This window comes from Hylobates moloch, unplaced genomic scaffold (assembly GCF_009828535.3).
Source record: "Hylobates moloch isolate HMO894 unplaced genomic scaffold, HMol_V3 SCAFFOLD_16, whole genome shotgun sequence".
In the NCBI taxonomy this organism is placed as follows: domain Eukaryota; kingdom Metazoa; phylum Chordata; class Mammalia; order Primates; family Hylobatidae; genus Hylobates; species Hylobates moloch.
Window position 1 is genome coordinate 56,100,864 of NW_026652291.1, and position 26,328 is coordinate 56,127,191.

Here is a 26,328-nt window from a genome sequence, read left to right on the forward strand (position 1 = left end):
GTTGGGATTACAGGCGTGAGCCACTGCGTCGGGCCCAAATCACCATTTAGCTGGTGTATTGCCACTACTTTTAAAATTAAAAACATTAAACATTTTGTCATTTAACATGACAAAAATAATGTATTAAACATTTTGTCACTAATACGACATTTTTGTCCTATTATGTGACAAAAATAATTTAAAAACCCACCCTAATAATACAAAATGTAATCAGCAAAAAGTAGCAATTTTTGGCCGGGCACGGTGGCTCACTCCTGTAATCCCAGCACTTTGGGAGGCCAAGGCAGGCATATAATGAGGTCAGGAGTTTGAGACCAGCCTGGCCATCATAGTGAAACCCTGTCTCTACTAAAAACACAAAAAAATTAGCCGGGTGTGGTGGCACACGCCTATAGTCCCAGCTACTTGGGAGGCTGAGGCAGGAGAATTGCTTGAACCTGGGAGACGGAGGTTGCAGTGAGCCAAGACCATGCCATTGCACTCCAGCCTGGGTGACAGAGTGAGACTCTGTCTCAAAAAAAAAAAAAAAAAAAAGTAGCAATTTTCTGTTCCCTTTCCCATCCCACCCAATCCCAAGGCATGGTGACTCAAGCCTGTAATCCCAGCACTCTGGGATGCCCAGATGGGGGGATCATTTGAGGTCAGGAGTTCGAGACCAGCCTGGCCAACATGGTGAAACACCGTCTCTACTGAAAAATACAAAAAATTAGCTGGGTATGGTGGCGTGCGCCTGCAACCCCAGCTACTCAGGTGGCTGAGGCGGAGGTTGCAGTGAGCCGAGATCGCGCCACTGCACTCCAGCCTGGGAGACAGGGAGAGACTCCATCTCAGAAAAACAAAAACAAAAAAAGAAATCACAACAATTACTATGGGAACATTTTAAAAAATTATAAAACCTAAAGACTTTCCTGAAACAATTCCTACTTTTTGCTTGGTAAATGTAAATTCCACATGTAGAATAATGTATCTGAAAAACACAAAAAGTGGTATGCTTAAAAACTTACATATAATTTCATAATAAACAAGTTTTCACTATAATTTAGGATATATTAGTCCTCCAACGGATATTTTCTGCATACAGAAACTCAGATGTGTTTAACTGAAATGCAAGAAGAAAGTTGATAAAATTCTTATGAACAGAGTAACTGGGATCAATATCTGTTTAACATTAAAAGATAACTTTAGGGTGAAATAAACACAAGTGCAATAAATTAAAAAAAAGTTAACACCACAGTAAAATTAAAATTGGTTTTAACAAAAGTTTTGGAGTCATTTAAATGAGTAACTATACACATTCCTCCTCTCCAGCAAGTATACAGAAATCATCCCTTACTCCAATTTGATGCTGCTAAATCATACATGCACCCCAAACTGATCTGTTATTGAAATTTCTTTTTCAGGTCTCACTCATTACTTTAACATATCAGAGGAATTTACATAACAGCCTAGAGAACAGAAATAAGAGATAATAGGTGCTTCAGTACCACCCATATTATCTACTAAGACCACAGTGTGGGCAACAGAATGCAGATTCATGGTAGTAGTTCCTTGAATGAAAGAGTTCAGACAGAATCTTCCACAAACACAAATTTTTGCGGTATCCAAATCTTGGCAGAGATGGAATGGAATGATATGAGAGCCATATGGAATCCTATTGGAAAGAATGATAAAAATATTTTATAACATGTTACTAGATTCAGGACATGAATTATTAGGACACGGAATTGTAACAATGAAAAATAAAATTATTAAGTGATTAGTATATTTAAAATATACTAAAATACAACATATGACATATTGTAAACTTCAGATACCACACCATAAAATATCTTCCAGCACAACCACTTAATAGCATAACTCCCTAAATAGAATGAAAAAGTCACCTGTCCTTTAAATAGGCTCTTCCAGGGATCAATTGTTCAAAAGGGAAATTTAAACTCTGTAAGACAAGTTTAAAATACATGTTACTTGGGACATGAGTTTTACTTTAGTGGCTGGGCAAGTAAGGCTAACCTTACCTTGCTTAAGGCATTTCACTCTCACACTTAAAACCCTTCAATGGTGCCCAAGTCAAACTTTTGATTTTTATTTTTTGAGACAGAGTCTCGCTTTGACACCCAGGCTAGAGTGCAGTGGCGCGTGCTCTTACTGCAATCTCTGCCTCCTGGGTTCAAGCAATTCTTCTGCTTCAGCCTCCTAAGTAGCTGGGATTACAGGCGCCTACCACCATGCCCAGCTAATTTTTTTTTGTATTGTATTTTTAGTAGAGACGAGGTTTCACCATGTTGGCCAGGTTGGTCTCGAACTCCTGACTTCACGTGATCCGCCTGCCTCAGCCTCCAAAAGCGCTAGGCTTACAGGTGTGAGCCACCGAGCCTGGCCCAAACTTTTTTTTTTTTTTTTTGAGATGGAGTCTCGCTCTGTTGCCCAGACTGGAGTGCAGTGGTGCAATCTCGGCTTACTGCAACCTCCCCCTCCAGGGTACAAGTGATTCTCCTGCCTCAGCCTCCCAAGTAGCTGGGATTACAGGCACACGCCAACATTCCTGGCTAATTTTTATTTTTTATTTATTTATTTATTTTTTGAGATGGAGTCTCGCTCTGTCTCCCAGGCTGGAGCGCAGTGGCACAATCTCGGCTCACTGCAAGCTCCGCCTCCTGAGTTCATGCCATTCTCCTGCCTCAGCCTCCCGAGCAGCTGGGACTACAGGTGCCTGCCACCATGCCTGGCTAATTTTTTGTATTTTTAGTAGAGGCAGGGTTTCACCATGTTAGCCAGGAAGGTCTCGATCACCGCCTTGGCCTCCCAAAGTGCTGTGATTACAGGCTTGAGCCACTGCATCCGGCCTGGCTGTTTTCACATTTTTAGTAGAGACGGGGGTTAACCATGTTGGCCAGGCTGGTCTTGAACTCCTGACCTCAAGTGATCTGCCCACCTCGGCCTCCCAAAGTGCTGAGATTACAGGCAAGAGCCACTGCGCTGGGCCTTGAGGTCAAGTTTTTAAATCATCTACAAGACACTAAAAGACAGTCTTGAGATTGCCTGCCCACTGCCCAAACCTCCCCGCTAAACACAACCATGCTCCTCCAGCCACTTTGCCTCCCACACAGTGTCTTGTTCTTTGTTGTTTCTCTAGTCTCTAGCTTAGGCTGGCACATAATAGGTGCTCAGATATTTTTCAACAAATAAACAAGCCTAGTCTTATAACTTAAAATGAGAGTTTAAAACCCTATCAGAAAAGTCTGAAAAGATACACATTTCAAATAAAAAAACAGCGGTTACCTTTGGTACAGGAGCTAGGATGGCCCTATTTGCAATTTTTAAATTTTTCATAAAAAGACTTATTAATCTGTTGCTTAAGTAACCATTTTTTAAAAAACTCTGCCAGGGAGTGTCTCCCACATGTTTACATTAATCTCTTTCAGGATAGATGGTTCTAGATTGAGGAAACAGATAACAGTTAAAAACTGTATTTTCTATCTGACATAACTTAAATTCCCACATATTTTCCTAATAGATCATAACTGTATGCTTGTAACCAGTAGTTAGAGCCATTTATCAACAGCTAGATAATAGGTATTGGTGTCACAGCTTTAAATCTATATACTTTTTAAAACAAGGGAGCTTAAAACATGCAAAATTACACTTCAACAAAGGTTCGGTCATCTTACAAGAAAGCTATATTAATAGGGGTAAGATTTAAAAAGCAATATAAATGCTATAATGCGAAATCATTCAGCACTAATAAATTACTATTCTGCCAAATTGTGCCTTGCCAATTATATCATATTTTGATCATCTATTTTTTTCCTTCCAACTTTGTACTTTTTTGAGTTGGACTTCAGCATGTTTTTACCTGATCATTTAGCCAAACTTGTTATAGTCTTTTCAAATCAAAACTATAACATTTCTCATTTGGACATAATTTTCAAATTTGAATAAACACAATATACAATTTCTTTCTTTCTTTTTTTTTTTTTTTGAGACGCAGTCTCACTCTGCAGCCCAGGCTGGAGTGAGGTGCTACGATCTCGGCTCATTACAACCTCCACCTCCTGGGTTCAAGCAATTCTCCTGCCTCAGCCTCCCCAGTAGCTGAGACTACAGATGCCCGCCATGACACCCGGTTAATTTGTGTATTTTTAGTGGAGACAGGGTTTCACCACATTAGCCCCGCTGGTCTCAAACATCTGGCCTCAAGTGATCCACCCACCTCGACCTCCCAAAGTGCTGGGATTACAGGCGTGAGCCATTGCGCCCAGTCTTATAATTCTTACAATTTCTTTTATGTATGTCTTAGAGAAACAATAGCCTCAGGTGTACCTCACTGCCAAAAGATACCATTTGGAGTTCCCTCAAATCAGTGGATTTAACCTGAATCATCAGTATCACCTCTGGTGATTTTATTTAATTAACTGATTGATTGATTGAGACGGAGTCTCAATCTGCACTCCCAAGCTGGAGTGCAGTGGTGCCATCTTGGCTCACTGCAACCTCTGCCTCCTGGTTCAAGTGATTCTCCTGCCTCAGCCTCCTGAGTAGCTGGGATTACAGGTGCACGCCACTATGCCCAGCTAATTTTTGGATTTTTAGTAGAGACGAAGTTTCACCATGTTGGTCAGGGTGGTCTCAAATTCCCGACCTCGTGATCCGCCTGCCTCGATCTCCCAAAGTGCTGGGATTACAGGCGTGAGCCACCGCACCCGGCCTTCAGATGTTTTAAATGTTTCTCAGGTTATTCTAAATTTGAAGTAACATCTGAGAACCATTTTTTTAGAGTAAGAGTTCTTACATTGGGGATGGCCAGGAGAGAGGACTGGACTGGGTTTCAGTGGGAGCTAGGTTCCTTTTATGCAAAATTCTGTGTACTCATGTGTACAGTTTTCTGGATCCTTAACTTTGGTCAGTTTTAAGAGCGCCTCCCCCCTAAAAAAGTTAAGAATTTCTTATTTGAAATATGATCTTTCTACCATTTTATAGGCTCTCAGTAATACTTTGGTACACATCTTAATTTCCACACATGCGTTCAAGAAGCCTGAACAGGCTGGGCGTGGTGGCTCATGTCTGCAATCTCAGCACTTTGGGAGGCCGAGGCAGGTGGATCACAAGGTTAGGAGTTTGAGACCAGCCTGGTCAACATAGTGAAACCCTGTCTCTACTAAAAATACAAAAAATTAGCCGGCCATGGTGGTGGGCACCTGTAATCCCAGCTACTTGGGAGGCCGAGGCATGAGAACTGCTTGAACCCGGGAGGCAGAGATTGCAGTGAGCTGAGATCACGCTATTGCACTCCAGCCCGGGCAACAGTGAAAGAGACTGTCTCAAAAAATAAAAAGCAGCCTGAACAATGGCTGAGCATGGTGGCTCATGCCTGTAATCCTAGCACTTTGGGAGGCCAAGCCAGGTGGATTGCTTGAGGCCAGGAGTTCAAAACCAGCCTGGCCAACATGGTGAAACCCTATCTCTACTAAAAATACAAAAAACTAGCCAGCCGTGGTGGTGGGAGCCTGTAATCCCAGCTACTTGGGAGGCTGAGGCAGGAGAATCACTTGAACCCAGGAGGCACTCCAGCTTGGGCACTGCACTCCAGCTTGGGCAACAAGAGCGAAACACCATCTCAAAAAACAACAACAACAAAAAAGCCGGAACAAAACGAATCTGGCGCTCAGGGTCTCGTGAAAGCAAATGCAGTTAGTGTTCAAAGACAAGGAGAAGAGAACCAATAGCTACTGAATCCTACTGTATGCCAAATGCTTTGGCATTACATTAGCTCATTTATCGTCACAACTCTATAAGGTGGGTATTATTGTTCCTGTTTCACAGCTGAGAAAATGGAATCAAAGAGGTTAAATAGGTCGGGTGTGGTGGCTCACGCCTGTAATCCCAACACTTTGAGAGCCTCACACCTGTAATTCCACCATTTTGAGAGACCAAGGCAGGCAGATCACCTGAGGTCAGGAGTTGGGAGACCAGCTTGGTCAACATGGTGAAACCCCATCTCTACTAAAAATACAAAAATTAGCTGTGCGTGGTGGCGCACGCTTGTAATCCCAGCTACTCGGAAGGCTGAGGCAGGAGAACTGCTGGAACTCGGGAGGTGGAGGTTATAGTTGAGCCAAGATTGTGCCACTGCACTCCAACCTGGGCGACAGAACAAGACTCCACCTCAAAAATTAAAAAAGTAAGGCCGGGTGCGGTGGCTCACACCTGTAATCCCGGCACTTTGGGAGGCCAAAGTGGGCAGATCACGATGTCAGGAGTTCAAGACCAGCCTGGACAACATAGTGAAACTCCGTCTCTACTAAAAATACAAAAAAAATTAGCCAGGTGTGGTGGCGGGTGCCTGTAGTTTCAGCTACTTAGGAGGCTGAGGCAGGAGAATCGCTTGAACTAGGGAGGCAGAGGTTACAGTGAGCCGAGATAGCACCACTGCACTCCAGCCTGGGTGACACAGTGAGACTCTGTCTCAAACAAATAAATAAAATGAAAATACAAAAATGAGCCAGGCATGGTAGTGGGTGCCTGTAATCCCAGCTACTCAGGAGGCTGAGGCAGGAGAGTTGCTTGAGTCCAGGAGGCAGAAGTTGCAGTGAGAGGAGATTGTACCACTGCACTCCAGCCTGGGCAACAGAGTGAGACCCTGTCTCAAAAAAAAAAAAAAGGCCGGGTGCAGTGGCTCAAGCCTGTAATCCCAGCACTTTGGGAGGCTGAGACGGGCGGATCACGAGGTCAGGAGATCGAGACCATCTTGGCTAACACAGTGAAACCCCATCTCTACTAAAAATACAAAAAAAAAAAATTAGCCAAGCATGTTGGCGGGCACCTGTAGTCCCAGCTACTCAGGAGGCTGAGGCATGAGAATGGCGTGAACCTGGGAGGCGGAGCTTGCAGTGAGCCGAGATCACGCCACTGCACTCCAGCCTGGGTGACAGAGTGAGACTCCGTCTCAAAAAAAAAAAAAAAAAAAAAGGTTAAGCCAGGAATCAAACCCAAGTCTGACTCCAAAGACCACCCTTCATCACTATGCCAACTCTCTAATTTTAGAGTACATCAAAATCACCTGGAAGACTCACTAAGACACAGATAGCTGGACTCCATTCTCAGTTTCTGATTCAGTAGGTCTGGAATGTTAGAACCTGCATCTCTAAGAAGTTCCTAGGTAATGCAGATCCTGCTGGTCAGGGGAGCACACTTTGAGAAACAATGCCATTCATTCATTTAACTACTTATTGAGTGCTTAATATATGCTAGGAGCAGGGGATACATGGTTCAGATCCTAGGGAAATAGTGGAGAATAAATCAACATCCATGTGCTCATGGATCTTACATTCTAGTGGGGAAAACTGACAGTAAACAAAAAAAATGTTTAAAAATATATAATAGGCAATGAATCCTATGACCAAAAAAAAAAAAAAAAGATCAAGCAATGTAAGGAGGTAAGAAATAAAATTTAGATATAATGGACAGGTAAGACCTTTCTGGGATGACACTTGGGCAGAGAACTGAATGAAGTGAGGGAGTGAGCGATGAGACCTCCTGGAGAAAAATCATTCTAAGCAAAGGTAAGGAACAGCAAGAAGACCATTATAGGAAAGGGTCCGACTGTGCATAGTACTGTAAGCAATGTTAGACTTTATTACTCTGAGTTTGATGAGAATATTAGAATGCTATCAAAGACACCACATTACATGACTATTAAAATCTTACCTATTATGTAATATGGTTCGTGCAGAAGATTCCAATAAAGTTAATGGTGATTGCAGCTTTATTACTGGAAGGACTTTTGGTTGTTCAAAAGTATTTCCAAAAAGATCCAAGTATTCAAGGGATAAATTTCTAAATTCACTAGGCAAAAATGGAAGCTTATTTCGAGCTGCTGACAAAAAGCGAAGGTTTATTAGTTGTCCTATCTTGCAAGGAAATTGAATCAATTCATTATCATCAAGTTTTAAATTCTTAAGTTCCTGGAGCTGGCAAAACTGCACAGGGAGTGCCTTGATTTTGTTCTTGCTGAGGTCCAAACTCTGAAGTGACTTCTGGAGTGTAGAATGACACAAGGCTACACTAAATGACTCCAAGTGATTGTCATTCAGGTTAAGTTCTTGAAGGTGTATGAGGTCTCCAATTGTAGCTGGAAGCTTTTTTATATGGTTGTGACTCAAGTCTAATTTCCTAAGGTTTTTTAAGCAAAGCATACGCATATCAACTCGGACAAGCCCACAGTAAGAAGTCTGAAGATGTTCCAAGGAATATGGAAAGTTCTTACTTAGAGGATAGTCTTTTTTGGACGTGATAACCATTTTAGTTTTAAAGTTTTCAAATTCTGAAGTCTTCACTGGTGTGAGCGTTGAAACTGGTGTATCAACATTACAGCCTCTATGAGCCAGTCTCATAGCTGAAAGGAAACCTTTTAAACTGCTGGAATTGGCCTGAATAAATAAAAGTTGTAGAATTATAAATTCCATTGGAGATAATACATACATGCTAGTTCTTCCCATAACAAATTCTATAGCATTACTTATGAATGTGATACAATGATTTATTGAAATTGGCTGTAAAACTTTTTTTTAGTACTTTATTTTGACTAAATTTCAAGTTTAAAAGTTTTTGAAAAAAAATTACGTGGAGGGACACATCCTAAATAAAACTGTTCAAAGGGAAATCATGCCAACACTTTGGGAGGCTGAGGTGGGAGGATCACCTGAGCCTAGGAAGTAGAGGCTGCAGTAAGCCATGATAATATATATCACTGCCCTCCAGCCTGGGCAACAGAGTGAGACTGTCTCAAAAAACAAAAAATAACAAAAAGGGAAATCATAAGAGTATAAAATAAGATAGGAAATGACTGAATATTCCACTTAAGATTTGAGTTTAGGTGGGGCACAGTGGCTCACGCCTGTAATCCCAGCACTTTGGGAGGCCGAGGCAGGTGGATCACTTGAGGTCAGGAGTTTGAGACCAGCCTGGCCAACATGATGAAGCCCTGTTTCTACTAAATATACAAAAATTAGCTGGGTGTGGTGGTGCATGCCTGTAATCCCAGCTACTGTGGAGGCTGAGCAAGGAGAATCGCTTGAACCCAGGAGGCGGAGGTTGCAGTGAGCCGAGATTGTGCCACTGCACTCCAGGCTGGGCAACAGAGCAAGAGTCCATCTGAAAAATTAAAAAAAAAAAAAAAAAAAGAATTTGAGTTTAAGGCCAGGTGTAGTGACTCACGCCTATAATCCCAGAACATTGGGAGGCCAAGGCAGGCGGATTACTTGAGGTCAGGAGTTTCAGACTAGCCTGGCCAACATGGTGAAATCTCTTCTCTACTAAAAATACAAAAATTAGCCAGGCAATGTGGCACATGCCTGTAATCCCAGCTACTCAGGAAGCTGAGGCAGGAGAATTGCTTGAACCTGGGAGGCAGAGGTTGCAGTGAGCCGAGATCGCGCCACTGCACTCCAGCCTGGGCGACACAAGTGAAACTTGGTCTCAAAACAAAACAAAACAAAACAAACAAACAAAAAAGGCCGGGACTGGTGGCTGACGCCTATAATCCTAGCACTTTGGGAGGCCGAGGTGGGTGGATCACCTGAGGTTAGGAGTTTGAGGCCAGCTTGGCCAACATGGTGAAACCTTGTCTCTACTAAAAATATAAAAATTAGCAGGGCATGGTGGCAGGCGCCTGTAATCCCAGCTGCTTGGCAGGCTGAGGCAGAAGAGTTGTTTGAAACTGGGAGGCAGAGGTTGCAGTAAGCCAAGATTGCACTACTGCACGGCAGCCTGGGCGACAGAGCGACTCCATATCAAAAAAAAAAAAAGCTAATTTTTGTTGGAACATGGAAGCTATGTAGAGCAAAAGATTGGAAATATAGTATGAGGGCAGATTGCAAATGAGCTCAGATGCCAACGTAAAGTGGAGGGATTTTAAGTATGAAAGTTACATGGCAAGAGCTAAATGCTATTTTGGTAGCACTGTACACAATGAACCAGAGTAGGGAAAAGTCTGGAGAAGACCTGGGTCAACTAGGTACAATAAAGCATACTGGCTCACAGACTTGGGAGTCACCCATGTAACAGCTGAACTATCAAATGGAAGGCAAGTATGACAGAAAACAGCAGAGGACTGAAATAAAGCCTTTATTTTGGGGATAGAAAAAAACGTTGCTGGAAGCAGGAGACAAAGAAGTGACGAAGAAAACTGAAGGTAAACCATAGTGCCCTGTCATAGACACCAAGAAAAGAAAGAGTTTTATTAAGAAAAGGGTAATTATCATTGTCAAATTCTACAGAGTGCAAAAATAATGAGAAATAATAATACTGTGATAGACAAGTAAAAAGATTGCTGATCTCTGAGACAGTGTTTTTAGTAAACCAGTAAAAGGTCAAAAGATAAAAAGTAGAGACAATGAATTCAGCCTTGTCTTTCTAGAAATTTTTTTTCTTTTTTTAAAATCAGTAAGATCTCAGCTTGATTTTAGATAGAAAGGAAGAATTAGTGAAAGAATAAGCTGCGGCCGGGCGCGGTGGCTCACGCTTGTAATCCCAGCACTTTGGGAGGCCGAGGCGGGCGGATCACGAGGTCAGGAGATCGAGACCACGGTGAAACCCCGTCTCTACTAAAAATATAAAAAATTAGCCGGGCGTGGTGGCGGGCGCCTGTAGTCCCAGCTACTTGGAGAGGCTGAGGCAGGAGAATGGCGTGAACCCGGGAGGCGGAGCTTGCAGTGAGCCGAGATTGCGCCACTGCACTCCAGCCTAGGCGACAGAGCGAGACTCCGTCTCAAAAAAAAAAAAAAAAAAAGAATAAGCTGCAAGTCAAGAAAAAAATGAAAAATCACAAGGAGGAGATGGGACAAAATTATTCCATTCAATCCAAACTCCTTAGCTATCAAACTTTTAATGTTGCAGAGTACTTTGCTTGGAGTTAAGAATAATGCACAGTTGGGCCAGATGTGGTGGACCATGCCTGTAATTTCACCACTTTGGGAGGCCAACGTGGGCAGATCGCTTGAGCCCAGGAGTTTGAGACCAGTCTGTGCAACAAGGTGAAACCCTGTCTCCACCAGGACAAAAAAATTAGCCTGGTATGGTGTTGTGCCCCTATAGTCCCAGTTACTTGGGAGGCTGAGAAGGAAGGATCACCTGAGCCTGGAAGGTCGAGGCTGCAGTGAGCTGTGATGGTGCCACTGCACTCCAGCCTAGGTGACAGAGAAAAAAAAAGAAAGAAAAAAAAGCAAGGTTGAACAACGAGACATTGTTTCCACCCACCAGGAAGGGAAAGAGGAAAGGGGGAGAGGGCAGAAAAAAACCACCAGTTTTAAAATTCTAATGGTTTATATATATTTTTTGTTTGTTTGAGAAAGGGTCTTGCTCTGTCACCCATGCTGGAGTACAGTGGCACAATCATAGTTCACCAAAGCCCTGAACTTTTTTTTGAGACAGGGTCTTGCTCTATCAACCAGGATGGAGTGCAGTGGCTGCAATCACAGTTTACTGCAGCCTTGACCTTCCAGGCTCAGGTGACCCTCCACCTCAGCCTCCCAAGTAGCTGAGATTACAGGTGCACACCACCATGCCTGGCTAATTTTTTTGTAGAGATGGGGTTTCACAAGTCACCCAGGCTGATCTTGAACACCTGGATTCAAGCAATCCACCCACCTAGGGCTCCCAAAGTGCTGGGATCATAGGCGTGAGCCACCGTGTCTGGCCTCCAGCTTCTAACTTGTGGGATTAAGTGATCCTCCTGCCTTGGCCTCCCAGGTGTGAGCCACTGCACCCAGCCAGTTTATGGTATTTTTGTTTTGTTTTGTTTTGTTTTGTTTTGTTTGAGACAGGGTCTGGCTCTGTCGCCCAGGTTGGAGTGCAGTGGTGCAATCTTGGCTTATTGTAACCTGCGCCTCCCAGGCTCAAGCGATCCTCCCACCTCAGGCTCCCAAGTAGCTGGGAACACAGGTGTGAAAACCACGCCTGGCTAATTTTTTTTTTTTTTGTGGAGACAGGGTTTCACCATGTTGCTCAGGCTGGTCTTGAACTCCTGAGATCAAGTGATCCACCAGTCTTGGCCTTCCAAAGTGCTGGGATTACAGGTGTGAGCTACGGCACCCAGCCTCAGTTTATGTTTTTATAAGAATGATTACAGTCCGGGCACGGTGGCTCACGCCTATAATCCCAGCACTTTGGGTGGTCGAGGTGGGTGGATCACGAGGTCAGGAGTTTGAGACCAGCTGGGCCAACATGGTGAAATCCGTCTCTACTAAAGATACAAAAAATCAGCTGCGCATGGTGGCACGTGCCTGTAATCCCAGCTACTGGGAGGCTGGGGCAGGAGAATCGCTTGAACCCGGGAGGTGAAGGTTGCAGTGAGCCGAGATCACGCCACTGCACTCCAGCCTGGGTGACAGGGAGAGACTCTGTCTCAAAAAAAAAAAGAAAAGGAATGATTACAGTAGGGGCCGGGCGCGGTACACAAAAATTCACCAGGAGTGGTGGCACCCACCTGTGGGTTGCAGTGAGCCAAGCTCTTCCCACTGCACTCCAACCTGGGTGACAGAATGAGACTCCATCTCAAAAAAAAGAAAAAAAAAAAAGAAAGAAGAATGATTACAGTAAATAAAATACAAGATGGTTCTAATTGAATTTTTTCCTCTTTTATTACAACAAACTTAGATTTGTAACCTGTGGTTTAGCTGGCAAAATGTAGACCTGTGCAGTTGCCATATAGAGTTCCAGTCTAAGAATACCCTAGGGCTCCATCTTCAGCACAGAAGCAAACCCAGTTTTCTTCCCATCCTGGGAATCTTACTGAGGCTGACTTTGCCCTTTGAGAAGGCACACAAGCGTATTTGGGAAGCTGCCTCTTGTGCCATTGCCTCTTCAAACAAGCCTGCAAGAGTCTGTCCCTGTTCAGCTATATGGGATATCAGAATATGCAAACAGCCTTCTTTAAAGAAAATACAGGCCAGGCCGGGCACAGTGGATCATGCCTGTAATCCCAGCACTTTGGAAGGCTGAGGTGGGTGGATCGCCTGAGGTCAAGGAGTTCAAGACCAGCCTGGTCAACATGGTGAAACCCTGTCTCTACTAAAGATACAAAAGAAAAAAAATCAGCCACGCATGGTGGTGGGCGTCTGTAATCCCAGCTACTCGGGAGGCTGAGGCGGGAGAATTGTTTGAACCCGGGAGGTGGAGGTTGCAGTGAGCTGAGATCATACCGCTGCACTCCAGCCTGGGCAGCAAGAGCAAAACTCTGTCTCAAAACAAAAACAAACAAAACAAACAAACAAAAAAAAAGCAAGCAAGCAAGCAAATACATGCCAGGCCAAGTATGGTGGCTCATGCTTGTAATCCCAACACTTTGGGGGGCTGAGGCAGGAGGATCGCTTGAGGCCAGGAGTTTGAGGCCAGTCTGGGCAACATCATATCAAGACTCCGTCTCTACAAAAAGTTATTTTAAAAATTTATCCGGGAGTGGTGAGGTACACTTGTAGTCCCAGATATTCAGGAAGCTCGCTTGAGCCTAGGTGTTCGAGGCTGCAGTGAGCTATGACTGTGCCACTGTACTTCAGCTTGGGTGACAGAACAAGACTCTGTTTCTAAAAAATAAAGAAAATACAGCCAAACATTAATCATTAATGTTTTTAATACCATACCTTACTTAGACAGATATCCACAGGAGGCTCCTTTAACCGAACAGTGGCTTTCCCCTCATCCACAAATCTGGTGAAGAATTGCTCAATGTTCTCCCTTAGCTGCATAAAACCAGTAGAAAAAAAGAACAAAACTAATTATTGTTACTCAGTAACATTTATTACAACTAGAATGTGCCAGTTACTTTGCCAGGCTTTGGTTTGGCTTTTAGTCCTTGAGTCTGAGTGTTTTCATTTTAAGTTTTAAAGCTTTTTATCACGCCACTGCACTCCAGGCTGGGCAACAGAAAGAGACCCCTCAAAAAAAAAAAAAAAAACTTTTTTTTTTTTTTTTTGAGACAGAGTCTCACTCTCACCCAGGCTGGAGTGAAGTGGTGCCATCACTGCAACCTCCGCTTCCCAGGTTCAAGCAATTCCCATGACTCAGCCTCCTGAGTAGCTCGGATAACAGGTGCGTGCCACCATGCCCGGCTAATTTTTGTATTTTTAGTAGAAACAGGGTTTCATCATGTTGGCCAAGCTGGTCGAGAACTCCTGGCCTCAAGCAATCCACCTGCCTGGGCCTACCAAAGTGCTGGGATTACAGGCATGAGCCACGGCGCCTGGCCAAATTTTAAAGTTTTTTTTTTTTTTTTTAGCGGTTGGGAAGTTATACTCCTCATCTAGCTGGTGGTAGATGTTACTGCTCTGTCTGTCCAGTAACTCTCCTTTGAGAACAGGATCACCATGTTTTGAGGGAATGCTCCTCTTCTCCCATTCCAACTATGTAACTATAGGAAGAGTTACCAATAGCAGTTACTTGCCTTCATAACTTCAGTCCACTAGCCTGGGGTGGGCACACCTCCCCATAGGTTATATACAAACTCCATGAGAGCAGGAATCTTGTCTCCTTTGCTATTCTATCCTGAGTGCTAGAATGATGACTGACAATGGGTGCTCAAAAAAATTTAATGATTATCATCTATATAAATGGCATATTTAAAATTTAAAAAAAATTAATGATTGCTGTTGCATCTGCTTTAGATTTCAACAACTATTGATTCAGAACCCACTATGTACCAGGTACTCTAATAGGGGCTTGGGACATAGCAATGAATAAGACTGACAGGGTAACGACACTTAAAGAGTCGATAATCTGATGAGAGATAGTTATTAAACAAGTACTTATAAGCATAACAAATATCAAGACAAGGCAAGTGCAGGATGCTATGACCTGCTTTTTTAAGCTAGGGAAAATATTGTGGGAGAAAGAATTCACTGAACAGAAGTGCAGTTATTTTACAGATCCCCAGCTGGACAGCTGCTTCATTTAGAGTTGTTTCACGCAAAATTTCAGAAACTTGAAACAGGCGGGATTGCCATCCACTACTAAATAGCAACACCGTAAATTCAAAGTCATAAAAGTGGCGAGGAAAAATAGCGAAAAGGTACACTCTCAAAGCTTTCTTCTTTCGGGTCCGTAGGAAGACGCAGACCCTGGAGTCGGGCTGGTGGTAGGTCTCAGGGCTGGGAGTTCAGGAACCCCCAAGGCGGGCTCTCGCCTATGGAGCAGCCGGGCGCATGAGGACCGAGGGCGGCCCGCGTCTCAGCTTCCGAGGAGAACGCGAGGCTGACAGGGCCTGCCCACTTCACGCACCTCATAGCGGGTCCCGCGCTTGTCCTTCAGGGTGGAGATGAGCAGGAAGGCTCGGGCGGGCGGCTGACTCCTGGAAGTCTGCTGACAGAGGCTCAACACGGCTCGGACGCCCTTGCCCCGGTTCCTAAGCCCCAAGGCGGGCAAGTGCCGGCTGATCACCTCCACCTCACAGTGTAGCTTCATCTTGCCCAACGGCCACAACCAGGTCAGCTGGCTTTGAAACTTCCTCCTTCCCGCCACCCGGTGCCGCCACCGGGGTCCTCGCGCACGCGGGCTGCCCACTGATCCGCCTGCCTGTTGGACTGGTCCGCGACTCGGGCTGTCTTAATACCGTGTCTGTATGAAGCCCGCGGGAAACGGCTTCCTATCTCCCTTAGCAGTGCCGGGTCCTCGCCGTGGTTGCGTACCGGGACTGACCACCTGAGATCCGGGCTAGCGCCCCGGAAACCGGCAATCGGCGGGGGCGCAACGTCTTTTCCCCCGAGCGCGCAGCTGGCAGCGGTGGTTGTTTCTGTTTGGGGAAGATTCCAAGGGTTTCAGCTGTTGACGCTTTACGCGTTGCCGGCGCACGTCGGGCCGCTGTTTCCCGAGGGAAGGCAGGTGTGCCTCTGCGTTACAGGGAAAGGCACTTAGAACTGTCTGAGTGGCCCCGTAAGCCAGCGAGGGCACATTTCCCGGCGCGGACGGGCTGCTGGTGGTTTTGGTGGCTGCTCTCCGGAGGCATACCTGGCACGTCGGAGGGGGGCTTTATATGGCTGTATTTGACTTGGCAATTCCTGCTGAACAAATAATTTTCCATGGCGGGTAGGGTGGATGGAGTGTGACTGGCTTAACTGCACCTAAGACGTGGAAAGACGTCCAGACCGCACAAGGCCTTCGTACTCTTGATTTTCTTGATTGATTGAACTAGGACGGGGCCCGGCTGGGGAGTGGGAAGCGCCTGGGGAGCAAATGTTAAGGAGGCGCTCACTGTCGGGGTCGTAGTCTTGCCTCCTTAAAATTTGTGCTCTAGGCGCCTCTCACCTTAACCTAATCCTAGCCGTATATTAAACATTTTATTGTGTCTGAGTTATACTTCCGTAATGGTAAAATGACGTTCAGAAATGCCGATTTTTCAATACAACTGTGACAAAGTGTGACTTATTCTCAAATGAGCGTCCCTATTTACATGTTGAACCTGAAGTGTTGTCGGTTAATTCCTCATTCTTTAAAACGTAACAGTTCCTGAAAAATAGTGATTAAGATAAAATTATGGCCGGGCGCGGTGGCTCACGCCTGTAATCCCAGCACTTTGGGGGGCTGAGGCAGGCAGGTCGCTTGAGCCCAGGAGTTCAAGACCAGTTTGGGCAACATGGCAAAACCCAGTCTCTAAGAAAAATACAAAAAAATTAGCCGGGCGTGGTGGCGCGTGTCTGTAGTCCCAGCTACTGGGAAGGCTGAGGTGGGAGGATCACTTGAGCCTGGGGAGGTCGAGAGGCTGCGGTGAGCCGTAATCGCGCACTGGCACTCCAGCCTGAGTGACCCCGTCTCAAAAAAAAAAAAAAATTAGTTTCCCTCCATTTAGTATTCTTACGTGTACATCTAGTAGAGCATTAAAACGCTATTCAGCATTTAAGCAAAACTTAACTTTATGGCTAAAGAGGAAACGGACACTACAATTTTCAGACTATTAGACTTTATAGGAGTTACCTGCTTTTGTTCTTTGAGAGGGTAATAATGTAGAAAAGATAATAAAACACCAGCCTAAATTATTACAAGTATATTAAATGGACTCTGAACTTGTAAGTACAGTTGGGAGCTAGGAAAACTATAAAAACTGTTATAATTTTCATTAGAGTAGAAATGTTCCGCCAGGTGCGGTGGCTCACGCCTGTAAACCTAACAATTTGGGAGGCCCGAGGCAGGAGGATCGCTTAGCCCAGGAGTTCATCTCCACAAAAAATTTAAATTAAAAAATTAACTAGGCCGGGCGCGGTGGCTCACGCCTGTAATCCTAGCACTTTGGGAGGCCGAGGCGGGAGAATCACCTGAGGTCGGGAGTTGGAGACCAGCCTGGCCAGCATGGTGAAACCCCGTCTCTACTAAAAACGCAAAAATTAGACGGCGTGGTAGCGCGTGCCTGTAGTCCCAGCTACTCGGGAAGCTGACGTGGGAGAATCGCTTGAACCCAGGAGACGGAGTTTGCAGTAAGCCGAGATAGTGCCACTGTACTCCAGGCTGGGCGACAGAGCGAGACTCTCAAAAAAAAAAAAAAGAGAAAAAAAAATTAGTTGGGCGGGGTGGCACGCGCCTGTAGTCCCAGCTTGAGCCTGGGAGGCAGAGGTTGCAGTGAGCGAAGAACTGCCCTCCAGCCTGGGCAACAGAGCGAGACCTTGTCTCAAAAAAAAAAAAAAAAAAAAAAAAAAAGCCTCAATCTCAATCCTTTATTTGGTGTTACTTAGGCTTGGGTTGTTGAAGCATGGATTCAGTAATTAAATAGATGAAAGTTACATAACAGTTCAACGGTGATTTTAGAATGAAACAGTGGTATATACTGCCAAAAACGTATCTTCCTAATTGTCAGTCTCAAAAAAGGTAATTTCCAAACTACCTCTTTTTTAAACATCTATCAGTTTTTGATATCTCATTTCCCTTTCCACATCCTCCCCTTTGTCCACCCAAATTTAATGGTTTAAATACTTGGATCTGGCACTCTAGAGTGCACCTAAAGTTTTTGGTCTTAGTGGATCGCTTGTGAAGCAAAGAGCCTTTTGAACTTTACCACCATACAAATAAAATCTGCCCTTTGATCTCTATCCTTAATTACCTCGAGTTAGTTTTCCTTGTAGACAGACTGAAAATGGAAATATATAAGGAGTTAAAAATAATTGGGCTACAAGTCTTTGACAAGAGAAATAAAAGATGTAACATTTAGATTTGTTTTCTATAAAATTAGTTCGTCTTCTACCTGGCCTACAAACTACATTCTTTTCTCTCTTTTTGTTCATATTAATTAATATGATCAAATCCCAGTTCAGTTTCCGCTAAACCTTCCTTAACATCTTGACCTTCCTTTTTGCAAGCACTGTTCATTTATTTCCCTGGCTTTCTGGCATATACTAGGCATTCAGCAGATAGTGGTTCCCTCCCTCCCTCCCTCCCTCCCTCCCTTCCTTCCTTCCTTCCTTCCTTCCTTCCTTCCTTCCTTCCTTCCTTCCACTCTGTTGCCCAGGCTGGAGTGCAGTGGCATGATCTCAGCTCACTGCAACCTCAGCCTCCCCGGCTCAAGCGATGCTCCTGCCTCAGCCTCCCGAGTAGCTGGGACTACAGGTGCCCGTCACCACGCCCAGTTAATTATTGTATTTTTAGTACAGACGGGGTTTCACCATATTGGTCAGGCTGGTCTCGAACTCCTGACCTCTGGTGATCTACCCGCCTCGGCCTCCCAAAGTGCTGGGATTACAGGTGTGAGCCACTGCACCCTGCCGACAATGGATTTCTTTAACTTTTCATTTGTAATCATAGTGAACTTTGCTCGCTTTGTAGCTCACTATATTTGAGCTAGTAAAGTCACAGTCACATGAGAATTGTTTTTTTAGTTTAGCTTAGTTTTGGAGACAGGGTTTCACCCAGGCTGGAGTGCAGTGGCAATATTCATAGCTCACTGCAGCCTCAAACTCCTAGGCTCAAGCCATCCTCCTGCCCCAGCCTCCCGAGTAGCTGAGACTACAGGTGCGTGCCACCATGGCCAGATGTGTGTGGTTTTTTTGTTTGTTTTTTTTTACTTTTTGCTAGAGATAGGGGTTCTTGCTATGTTGCCTAGTCTGGTCTTGAACTCCTGGCCTCAAGCTGTCCTCCTGCCTCAGCCTCCCAAAGTGCTTGGATCACAGACAGGTATGAGCCACCATGCCCCGCCCACGTCAGATTCTTAAAGAAGGAGGTCACAATCTATGGACAATGTAGACTTGCTTGCCCTAGCACATTTGATCCAGCTGTTGGAGTTAGTTTATTTTTTAGTGGTAAACATCATCTAAGACTCAATACAGCTAAATAGTTAAAAAAATATGCACCTAAAAATCAGACCTCTTTCAATCTCAAAAAAGGAAAAAAAAAGGAGAAAAGTATCTCTAAATATGTTGAATTTATTCAGAAATGGGAAGAGAATATTAGAATTCAGGACGCATGAAATGGCAAGCTAAAAGTACGTCCAGTGAGGGAAGGGTAAAAGGAAGCTTTTATTGGCAAAAAGGGCGAGTTCAAATAAAGCTGCTTGGAAACAGAGGCAAGAGTTCTGTTCAATGAACAGTTCATTGGTTCCAGAGGCTCAGAGCCAGAGCTGTCATCAGTTCATTGGTGGAGATGCTGTTACTGGGCAAGTGTTCTTTTGAGAGCTTCTTATCTAAATTACTGCAGTCCTAAAGAATGATAAGCCTTGTCATAGAAATATATGTATATGTCTGAAACCTGCCAACTGTGCAAAGGAGGACATGTGTGAAGGATGTGAAGTGATCTCTTGCCGAGTTTTTAGAAAGTCTTCAGAAACAGTTCTTTTTTTTTTTTTTTAGACGGAGTCTCGCTCTGTCGCCCAGGCTGGAGTGCAGTGGTGCGATCTCGGCTCACTGCAAGCTCCGCCTCCCGGGTTCACGCCATTCTCCTGCCTCAGCCTCTCCGAGTAGCTGGGACTACAGGCGCCTGCCACCACGCCCGGCTAAATTTTTGTATTTTTAGTAGAGACGGGGTTTCACCGTGGTCTCGATCTCCTGACCTCGTGATCCGCCCGCCTCGGCCTCCCAAAGTGCTGGGATTACAAGCGTGAGCCACCGCGCCCGGCCCAGAAACAGTTCTTATCTCAGACATACAAACATGAGCCCCTTCCTTTCTGCCTTTCTGGCCCTATTTTGTTTGGTTCTGACAAAAGTGATTTCATCCTGGTATCTGCAACTTTCACTCCTCTAAGTGCTGCCTTTCTTCAGTGACACTCTTTGATTATGTCTTACAGATTGTGTTTCCACGATTATTTACTAATGAATGACCACCTTTCCATTCTTAGCACTGCCATATCAATTCAGAGCTGCATTACAGAGCTGTTGCTAAATTTACCAGGTCTTCTTGCTTCAATACATTTATTCATTCATTTAACACTTAGGATTTTTTTTTTTTTGAGACAGGTTCACACCCTGTCCCCTAGGCTCTGAAAGTTCTGGAAAACCTTTGAAAAATTTTAAGCAGGATAAAATTTAGACCTGATCAGGAAAGGTTCTTGTGGTCAGTAAAAAGATGATTTTGGAGGTAGAGCAAGCCTGAAAGCAGATGGATCAGTTAGGATGCTGTTGTAATAATCCACCATCCATACTGCAGCAAAATTAAATTTGTAGACGGATATCCTATCATAGAATCCTCAAGTTTTAGAGCTGAAATGTCGTTTACAGATATTTTACTTCAATTCTCTCATTTTGCACAAGAGGGAATGAAATTAAGAGTAAAGGTACACTATTTGACCATGACCTCATAGATAGTCAATGTTAGAATAAGCAGGACTAGAACTCAAGTCTCAGATGCTGTATTTAATTTCTCCCAAAAACCTTCATGGATTTCTACTCATCACAATTTGATTAAATACAGTTGCCCAAAGGCTTGTCTCTTGCTCCCTTTGGAATCCAGTAATATTTAATATTACTTAGCAGGACAAATTGCCCCAGGACAGCCTCTGGTTTTTCAGTTCCCACTTAGCACCTGCCCCCAGTATACCCCTTTCTTGTAAGCTCACCTCTGCATTTTAAATCGTCTTTTTTTTTTTTTTTTTTTTTGAGACAGAGTCTTGCTCTGTTGCCCAGGCTGGAGTGCAATGGCACGATCTCAGCTCATTGCAACCTCCACTTCCCAGGTTCAAGCAATTCTCCTGCCTCAGCCTCCCGAGTAGCTGGGATTACACTACGCCTGGCTAATTTTTGTATTTTTAGTAGAGATGGAGTTTCACCATGTTAGTCAGGCTGGTCTCAAACTCCTAACCTCAGGTGATCCACCTACCTCAGCCTCCCAAAGTGCTGGGATTATAGGCGTGAGCCACCGTGCCCGACCAAAATGTCATATTTTATCCAAAACATTTGAGTGTTGACCGTAAGAGGAATTTTATCCTGTTCAAAATATTGCTATATAATTACTTATTTAATGCTTATCTTCACTGCTAGATGATATGCTTCCTGGCTTCCGAGTCACTACTGTTATATGCAAAGCCTAGCATGGTGGTTACATGCAGTCGGTACTCAATGCATATTTGTAGAAAGAATAAACAAATACTGCTTTTCATTTATTCATTTAGCAAATATTTGTGAAAGCATGCATTGTGCTAGAATACAGCAGCCTGACATGCAATTAATACGGCTTGTGTTGGGATAAGTAGCCATTTGGGAGGGGAAAAAAGCTGAATTTCTCCCTCATTCCTGGGGAACAGTGACATAAATTTTAGGTGGTTTCAAGATTTAAAATAAAAACTTAAAAAATATCACAGGAAAACACATGTAACCTTTAAAGAATTTTGATGCAAAACCTAAAGGCAGTAGTGTGACAAGTTAATTTTATTTTATTTTTTTTTGAGATACAGTTTTGCTCTTGTTGCCCAGGCTGGAGTGCAGTGGCGCAATCTCAGCTCACTGCAACCTCCACCTCCTGGGTTCAAGCGATTCTCCTGCCTTAGACCCCCGAGTAGCTGGGATTACAGGCATGCACCACCACGCCGGGCTAATTTTGTATTTTTAGTAGAAACGTGGTTTCTCCATGTTGGTCAGGCTGGTCTCCAACTCCCGACCTCAGGTGACCCACGCGTCTCGGCCTCCCAAAGTGCTGGGATTACAGGCATGAGCCACCGCGCCTGGCAAGTTAATTTTAATACATAGACTTTTGGCTGGCAGGAGTTCAAGACCAGCCTGACCAACATGGAGAAACCCCGTTTCTACTAAAAATACAAAATTAGCCAGGAGTGGTGGCGTATGCCTGTAATCCCAGCTACTGGGGAGGCTGAGGCAAGAGAATTGCTTGAACCCGGGAGACGGAGGTTGAGGTGAGGCAAGATTGTGCCACTGCACTTCAGCCTGAGCAACAAGAGTGAAACTCCGTCTCAAAAAAAAAAAAAAAAAAATAGACTTTAAAACTTTTTGCGTGGTGCTGGTCCGAGTGCAGTGGAGTTTACAACTAATTAATTACAACCAGTTACAGATTTATTTGTTCCTTCTCCACTGCCACTGCTTCACTTGACTAGTCTAAAAAAAAATAAAAACTTTTTGCATGGCAAAATATACTATAAACAAATTTAAAAAATAAGTAAGAATCTGGTATGGTGGCAAAGAAAATAACTTTGCATCTTATATGAAGGTCAAAGGTGTATTTCCTTATACATAAGTATTTATAAATATATAAACTAGCTTACTAATGGATTAAAAAATTGGACTCAAAAAAGTTCCCAGATAAAGATATATGTCTGGCTTATAAACATAGGAAAATATGCTCTGTCTCATCAAAAAATCAAATTGAATCTTGCTAAGTGGACTTTAAAAAATCAAACTGGGGCCAGGCATGGTGGCTCATGCCTGCAATCCTAGCACTTTGGGAGGCCGAAGCAGGCGGATCATGAGGTCAGGATATCGAGACCATCCTGGCTAACACGGTGAAACCTCGTCTCTACTAAAAATACAAAAAATTAGCCGGCCATGGTGGCAGGCGCCTGTAATCCCAGCTACTCGGGAGGCTGAGGTAGGAGAATCCTTTGAACCCAGGAGGCAGAGGTTGCAGTGAGCCGAGATCACGCCACTGCACTCCATTCTGGCTGACAGAGCAAGACTCCATCTCAAAAAAAAAAAAAAAAAAAATCAAATTGGGCCAGACATGGTGGCTCATCCCTGTAATCCCAGCACTTTGGGAGGCTGAGGCGGGTGGGTTACCTGAGGTCAGGAGTTCGAGACCAGCCTGGCCAACATGGTGAAACCCCGTGTCTATTAAAAATACAAAAATTAGCCGGGTGTGGTGACATGCACCTGTAATCCCAGCTACTTGAGAGGCTGAGGCAGCAGAATCGCTTGAGCCAGGAGGCGGAGGTTGCCCTGAGCTGAGATTGAGATTGCATTGTGCCATTGCCCTCCAGCCTGGGCAACAGAGCGAGACTCTGTCAAAACAAACAAACAAAGAATCTCTAAAAACTGCTAACTTGTTGGTTTGGACAGGGAGACTGGTAAAATAGGGGTCTAGGGTTGGAGAAAGACTTTTAACAATATATTTAACGTATGCATGTATGTATGTATTTTTTTCCTTTTTCTGAGTCCCCTTTCCTGAAGTATGTATGTTTTACTTTAAAATATAATATGTACAGTTAATTAAAATATTAATATTTGCTAAAATAGATAAGGACAAACACATAACACTATTGAACAATTGGGCTTTTTTGAAGGGTTAATTATTATTAATGAAGACCTAATTCTGGTTGGGTGCGGTGGCTGATGCCTATAATCCTAGCACTTTGGGAAGCCGAGGGGGAAGACCACTAGATGCCAGAAGTTCAAGACCAGCCTGGCCAACATGGCAAAACCTCGTCTTTACTAAAAACACAAAAATTAGCCGGGAGCGGTGGCACACGCCTGTGATCTCAGCTACCCAGGAGACTGAGGCAGGAGAATCGCCTAAGCCTGGGAGGTGGAGGTTGCAGTGAGCTGAGATGGCCCTACTGCACTCCAGCCTGGGTGACAGAGTGAGACTGCATCTCAAAAAGAAAAAAAAACGAAAAAGAACTAATTCTAACCAACTGGAAAAAACCGGGGCATGATACTGAAGTGTGCATATTGTAATAACCAAACATGCAAAACATGTATTTTAGACTCTGTCTATGGTAAAATAGGCTTTGTAAAGTTTAGAGGAAAAGTATGATTCTATTCCCAAAAGTTCTGAAACTGAAAGTAACTCAAGAGCGATGCAGGGTTTTTTGTTTTTTTTTTTTGAAATGGAATCTCACTCTGTTGCCCAGGCCAGAGTGCAGTGGCGCAATCTCAGCTCACTGCAACCTCCGCCTCCTGGGTTTAAGAGATTCTCCTGCCTCAGCCTCCAGAGTAGCTGGGACTACAGGTGCCCGCCACCATGCCTGGCTAATTATTGTATTTTTAGTGGAGACCGGGTTTCACCATATTGGCCAGGCTGGTCTCGAACTCCTGACCTTGTGATCTGCCTGCCTTGGCCTCCCAAAGTGCTGGGATTACAGGCGTGAGCCACCATGCCCGGCCAGGTGTTTTTTAAAAAACTTTTAGTTTCAAGGGAACATGTACAGGTTGGTTCTATAGATAAATTGTGTGTTGCAGCGGTTATTATTTCATCACCCAGGTAATAAGCTTAGTACCTAACAGGTACTTTTCGAATCCTCACCCTCCTCCCACCCTCTACCCTCAAGTAGGCCCTGCTGTCCATTACTTTCTTTGGGTCCATGTGTATTCAGTGTTTAGCTCTCACTTATAAGTGAGAACGTGGTGTTTGGTTTTCTGTTCCTGTGTCAGTTTGTTTAGGATAATGGCCTCCAGCTCCATCCATGCTGTTGCGCAGGACATGATCTTGTTCTTTTCTGTGGCTGTGTAGCATTCCATAGTGTATATGTACATTTTCTTTATCCAGTCTACTGTTGCTTAAAAAATTGCTATTTAGGTTGATTCAGTGTGTTTGCTATTGTGAATAGTGCTGCGATGAACATACACATGCATTTGTCTTTATTGTAGAATGATTTATATTCTTTTGGGTATATATATCCAGTAATGGGATTGCTGGTCAAATGACAGTTCTGTTTTAAATTCTTTAAGAAATCACCAAACTGCTTTCCACAGTGCTGAAGTAATTTACATTCCCATCAGCAGTGTATATGCCTAAGATGAAGGTTTTTAAATGATTAAATTCTGGATGGATGATCACAGAAGATTATAGGAATAATTTGAGAAAGAAAATTAAAGACATCTTGAATAATAGTGTCCTAACATGCATATTATTCCAATGTACTTAAAAATAAGATCTATACTCTGTAGTGTTAGAATGCTTCAATCTTACATGTATATTACTTTTAGTTTTTCAAAAGAAAAATATTAGTAGGGTTATCTGGGCAAGGACTTTATGGCACTTTTTGTTTCTTTTTCTTTGCACTTCATTGTACATTTTTTTTTTTTTTTTTTTTTTTTGAGGCGGAGTCTTGCTCTGCCGCCCAGGCTGGAGTGCAGTGGCGCGATCTCGGCTCACTGCAAGCTCCCCCTCCCGGGTTCACGCCATTCTCCTGCCTCAGCCTCTCTGAGTAGCTGGGACTACAGGCGCCCGCCACCACGCCCGGCTGATTTTTTTTTTATATTTTTAGTAGAGACAGGGTTTCACCGTGGTCTCGATCTCCTGACCTCATGATCCGCCCGCCTCGGCCTCCCAAAGTGCTGGGATTACAAGCATGAGCCACTGCGCCCGGCCTCATTGTACATTTTTAAAAAAACAAAGAACCCAAACCCAATAAATATGCTATTAAAGGAAAATGTGTTCTAAAAGAAGCAGCATTTCAAACCCATGTATAAAAGAGAACTAAGATGGCTCACGCCTGTAATCCCAGCACTTTGGGAGGTCGAGGCGGGCGGATCACGAGGTCAGGAGAACGAGACCATCCTGGCTAACACGGCGAAACCCCGTCTCTACTAAAAATACAAAAAGAAATTAGCCGGGCATGGTGGCGGGCGCCTGTAGTCCCAGCTACTCGGGAGGCTGAGGCAGGAGAATGGCGTGAACCCGGGAGGCGGAGCTTGCAGTGAGCCGAGATCGCGCCACTGCACTCCAGCCTGGGTGACAGAGCGAGACTCCGTCTCAAAAAAAAAAAAACAAAAACTAAGAAACTGTAAGAAGACTACAGGATTAAGATAAAAGCTCTTAGGCCGGGCGTGGTGGCTCACTCCTGTAATCCCAGCAGTTCGGGAGGCTGAGGCGGGTGGATTACTTGAGGTCAGGACTTCAAGACGAGCCTAGCCAACATGGTGAAACCCCATCTCTACCAAAAATGTAAAAAATTAGCCGGGTGTGGTGGCACGTGCCGGT

At 44.2% G+C, this 26,328-nt stretch overlaps 1 protein-coding gene across 3 annotated transcripts; it reads right to left on the minus strand.

Moving 5' to 3' along the window:
- Positions 1-1,234: 1,234 nt before the first annotated feature.
- On the minus strand, positions 1,235-15,764 carry LRR1 (leucine rich repeat protein 1). 3 transcript variants are annotated; one of them, XM_032134848.2, is made up of 4 exons: positions 15,271-15,762; positions 13,638-13,736; positions 7,708-8,429; positions 1,235-1,651 (listed from the first exon to the last, which is right to left on the minus strand). In XM_032134848.2, the coding sequence occupies exons 1-4, from the start codon at positions 15,451-15,453 to the stop codon at positions 1,411-1,413; spliced, it is 1,245 nt and encodes a 414-aa protein (XP_031990739.1). In that variant the 5' UTR covers positions 15,454-15,762; the 3' UTR covers positions 1,235-1,410. The 3 variants fall into 3 exon arrangements, with proteins under 3 accessions (XP_031990739.1, XP_031990741.1, XP_031990740.1); XM_032134849.2 differs by lacking the exon at positions 1,235-1,651 and adding an exon at positions 1,897-1,939 and having other exon boundaries at positions 15,271-15,764; XM_032134850.2 differs by lacking the exon at positions 7,708-8,429 and having other exon boundaries at positions 15,271-15,761.
- Between the last annotated feature and the right edge of the window lie 10,564 nt (positions 15,765-26,328).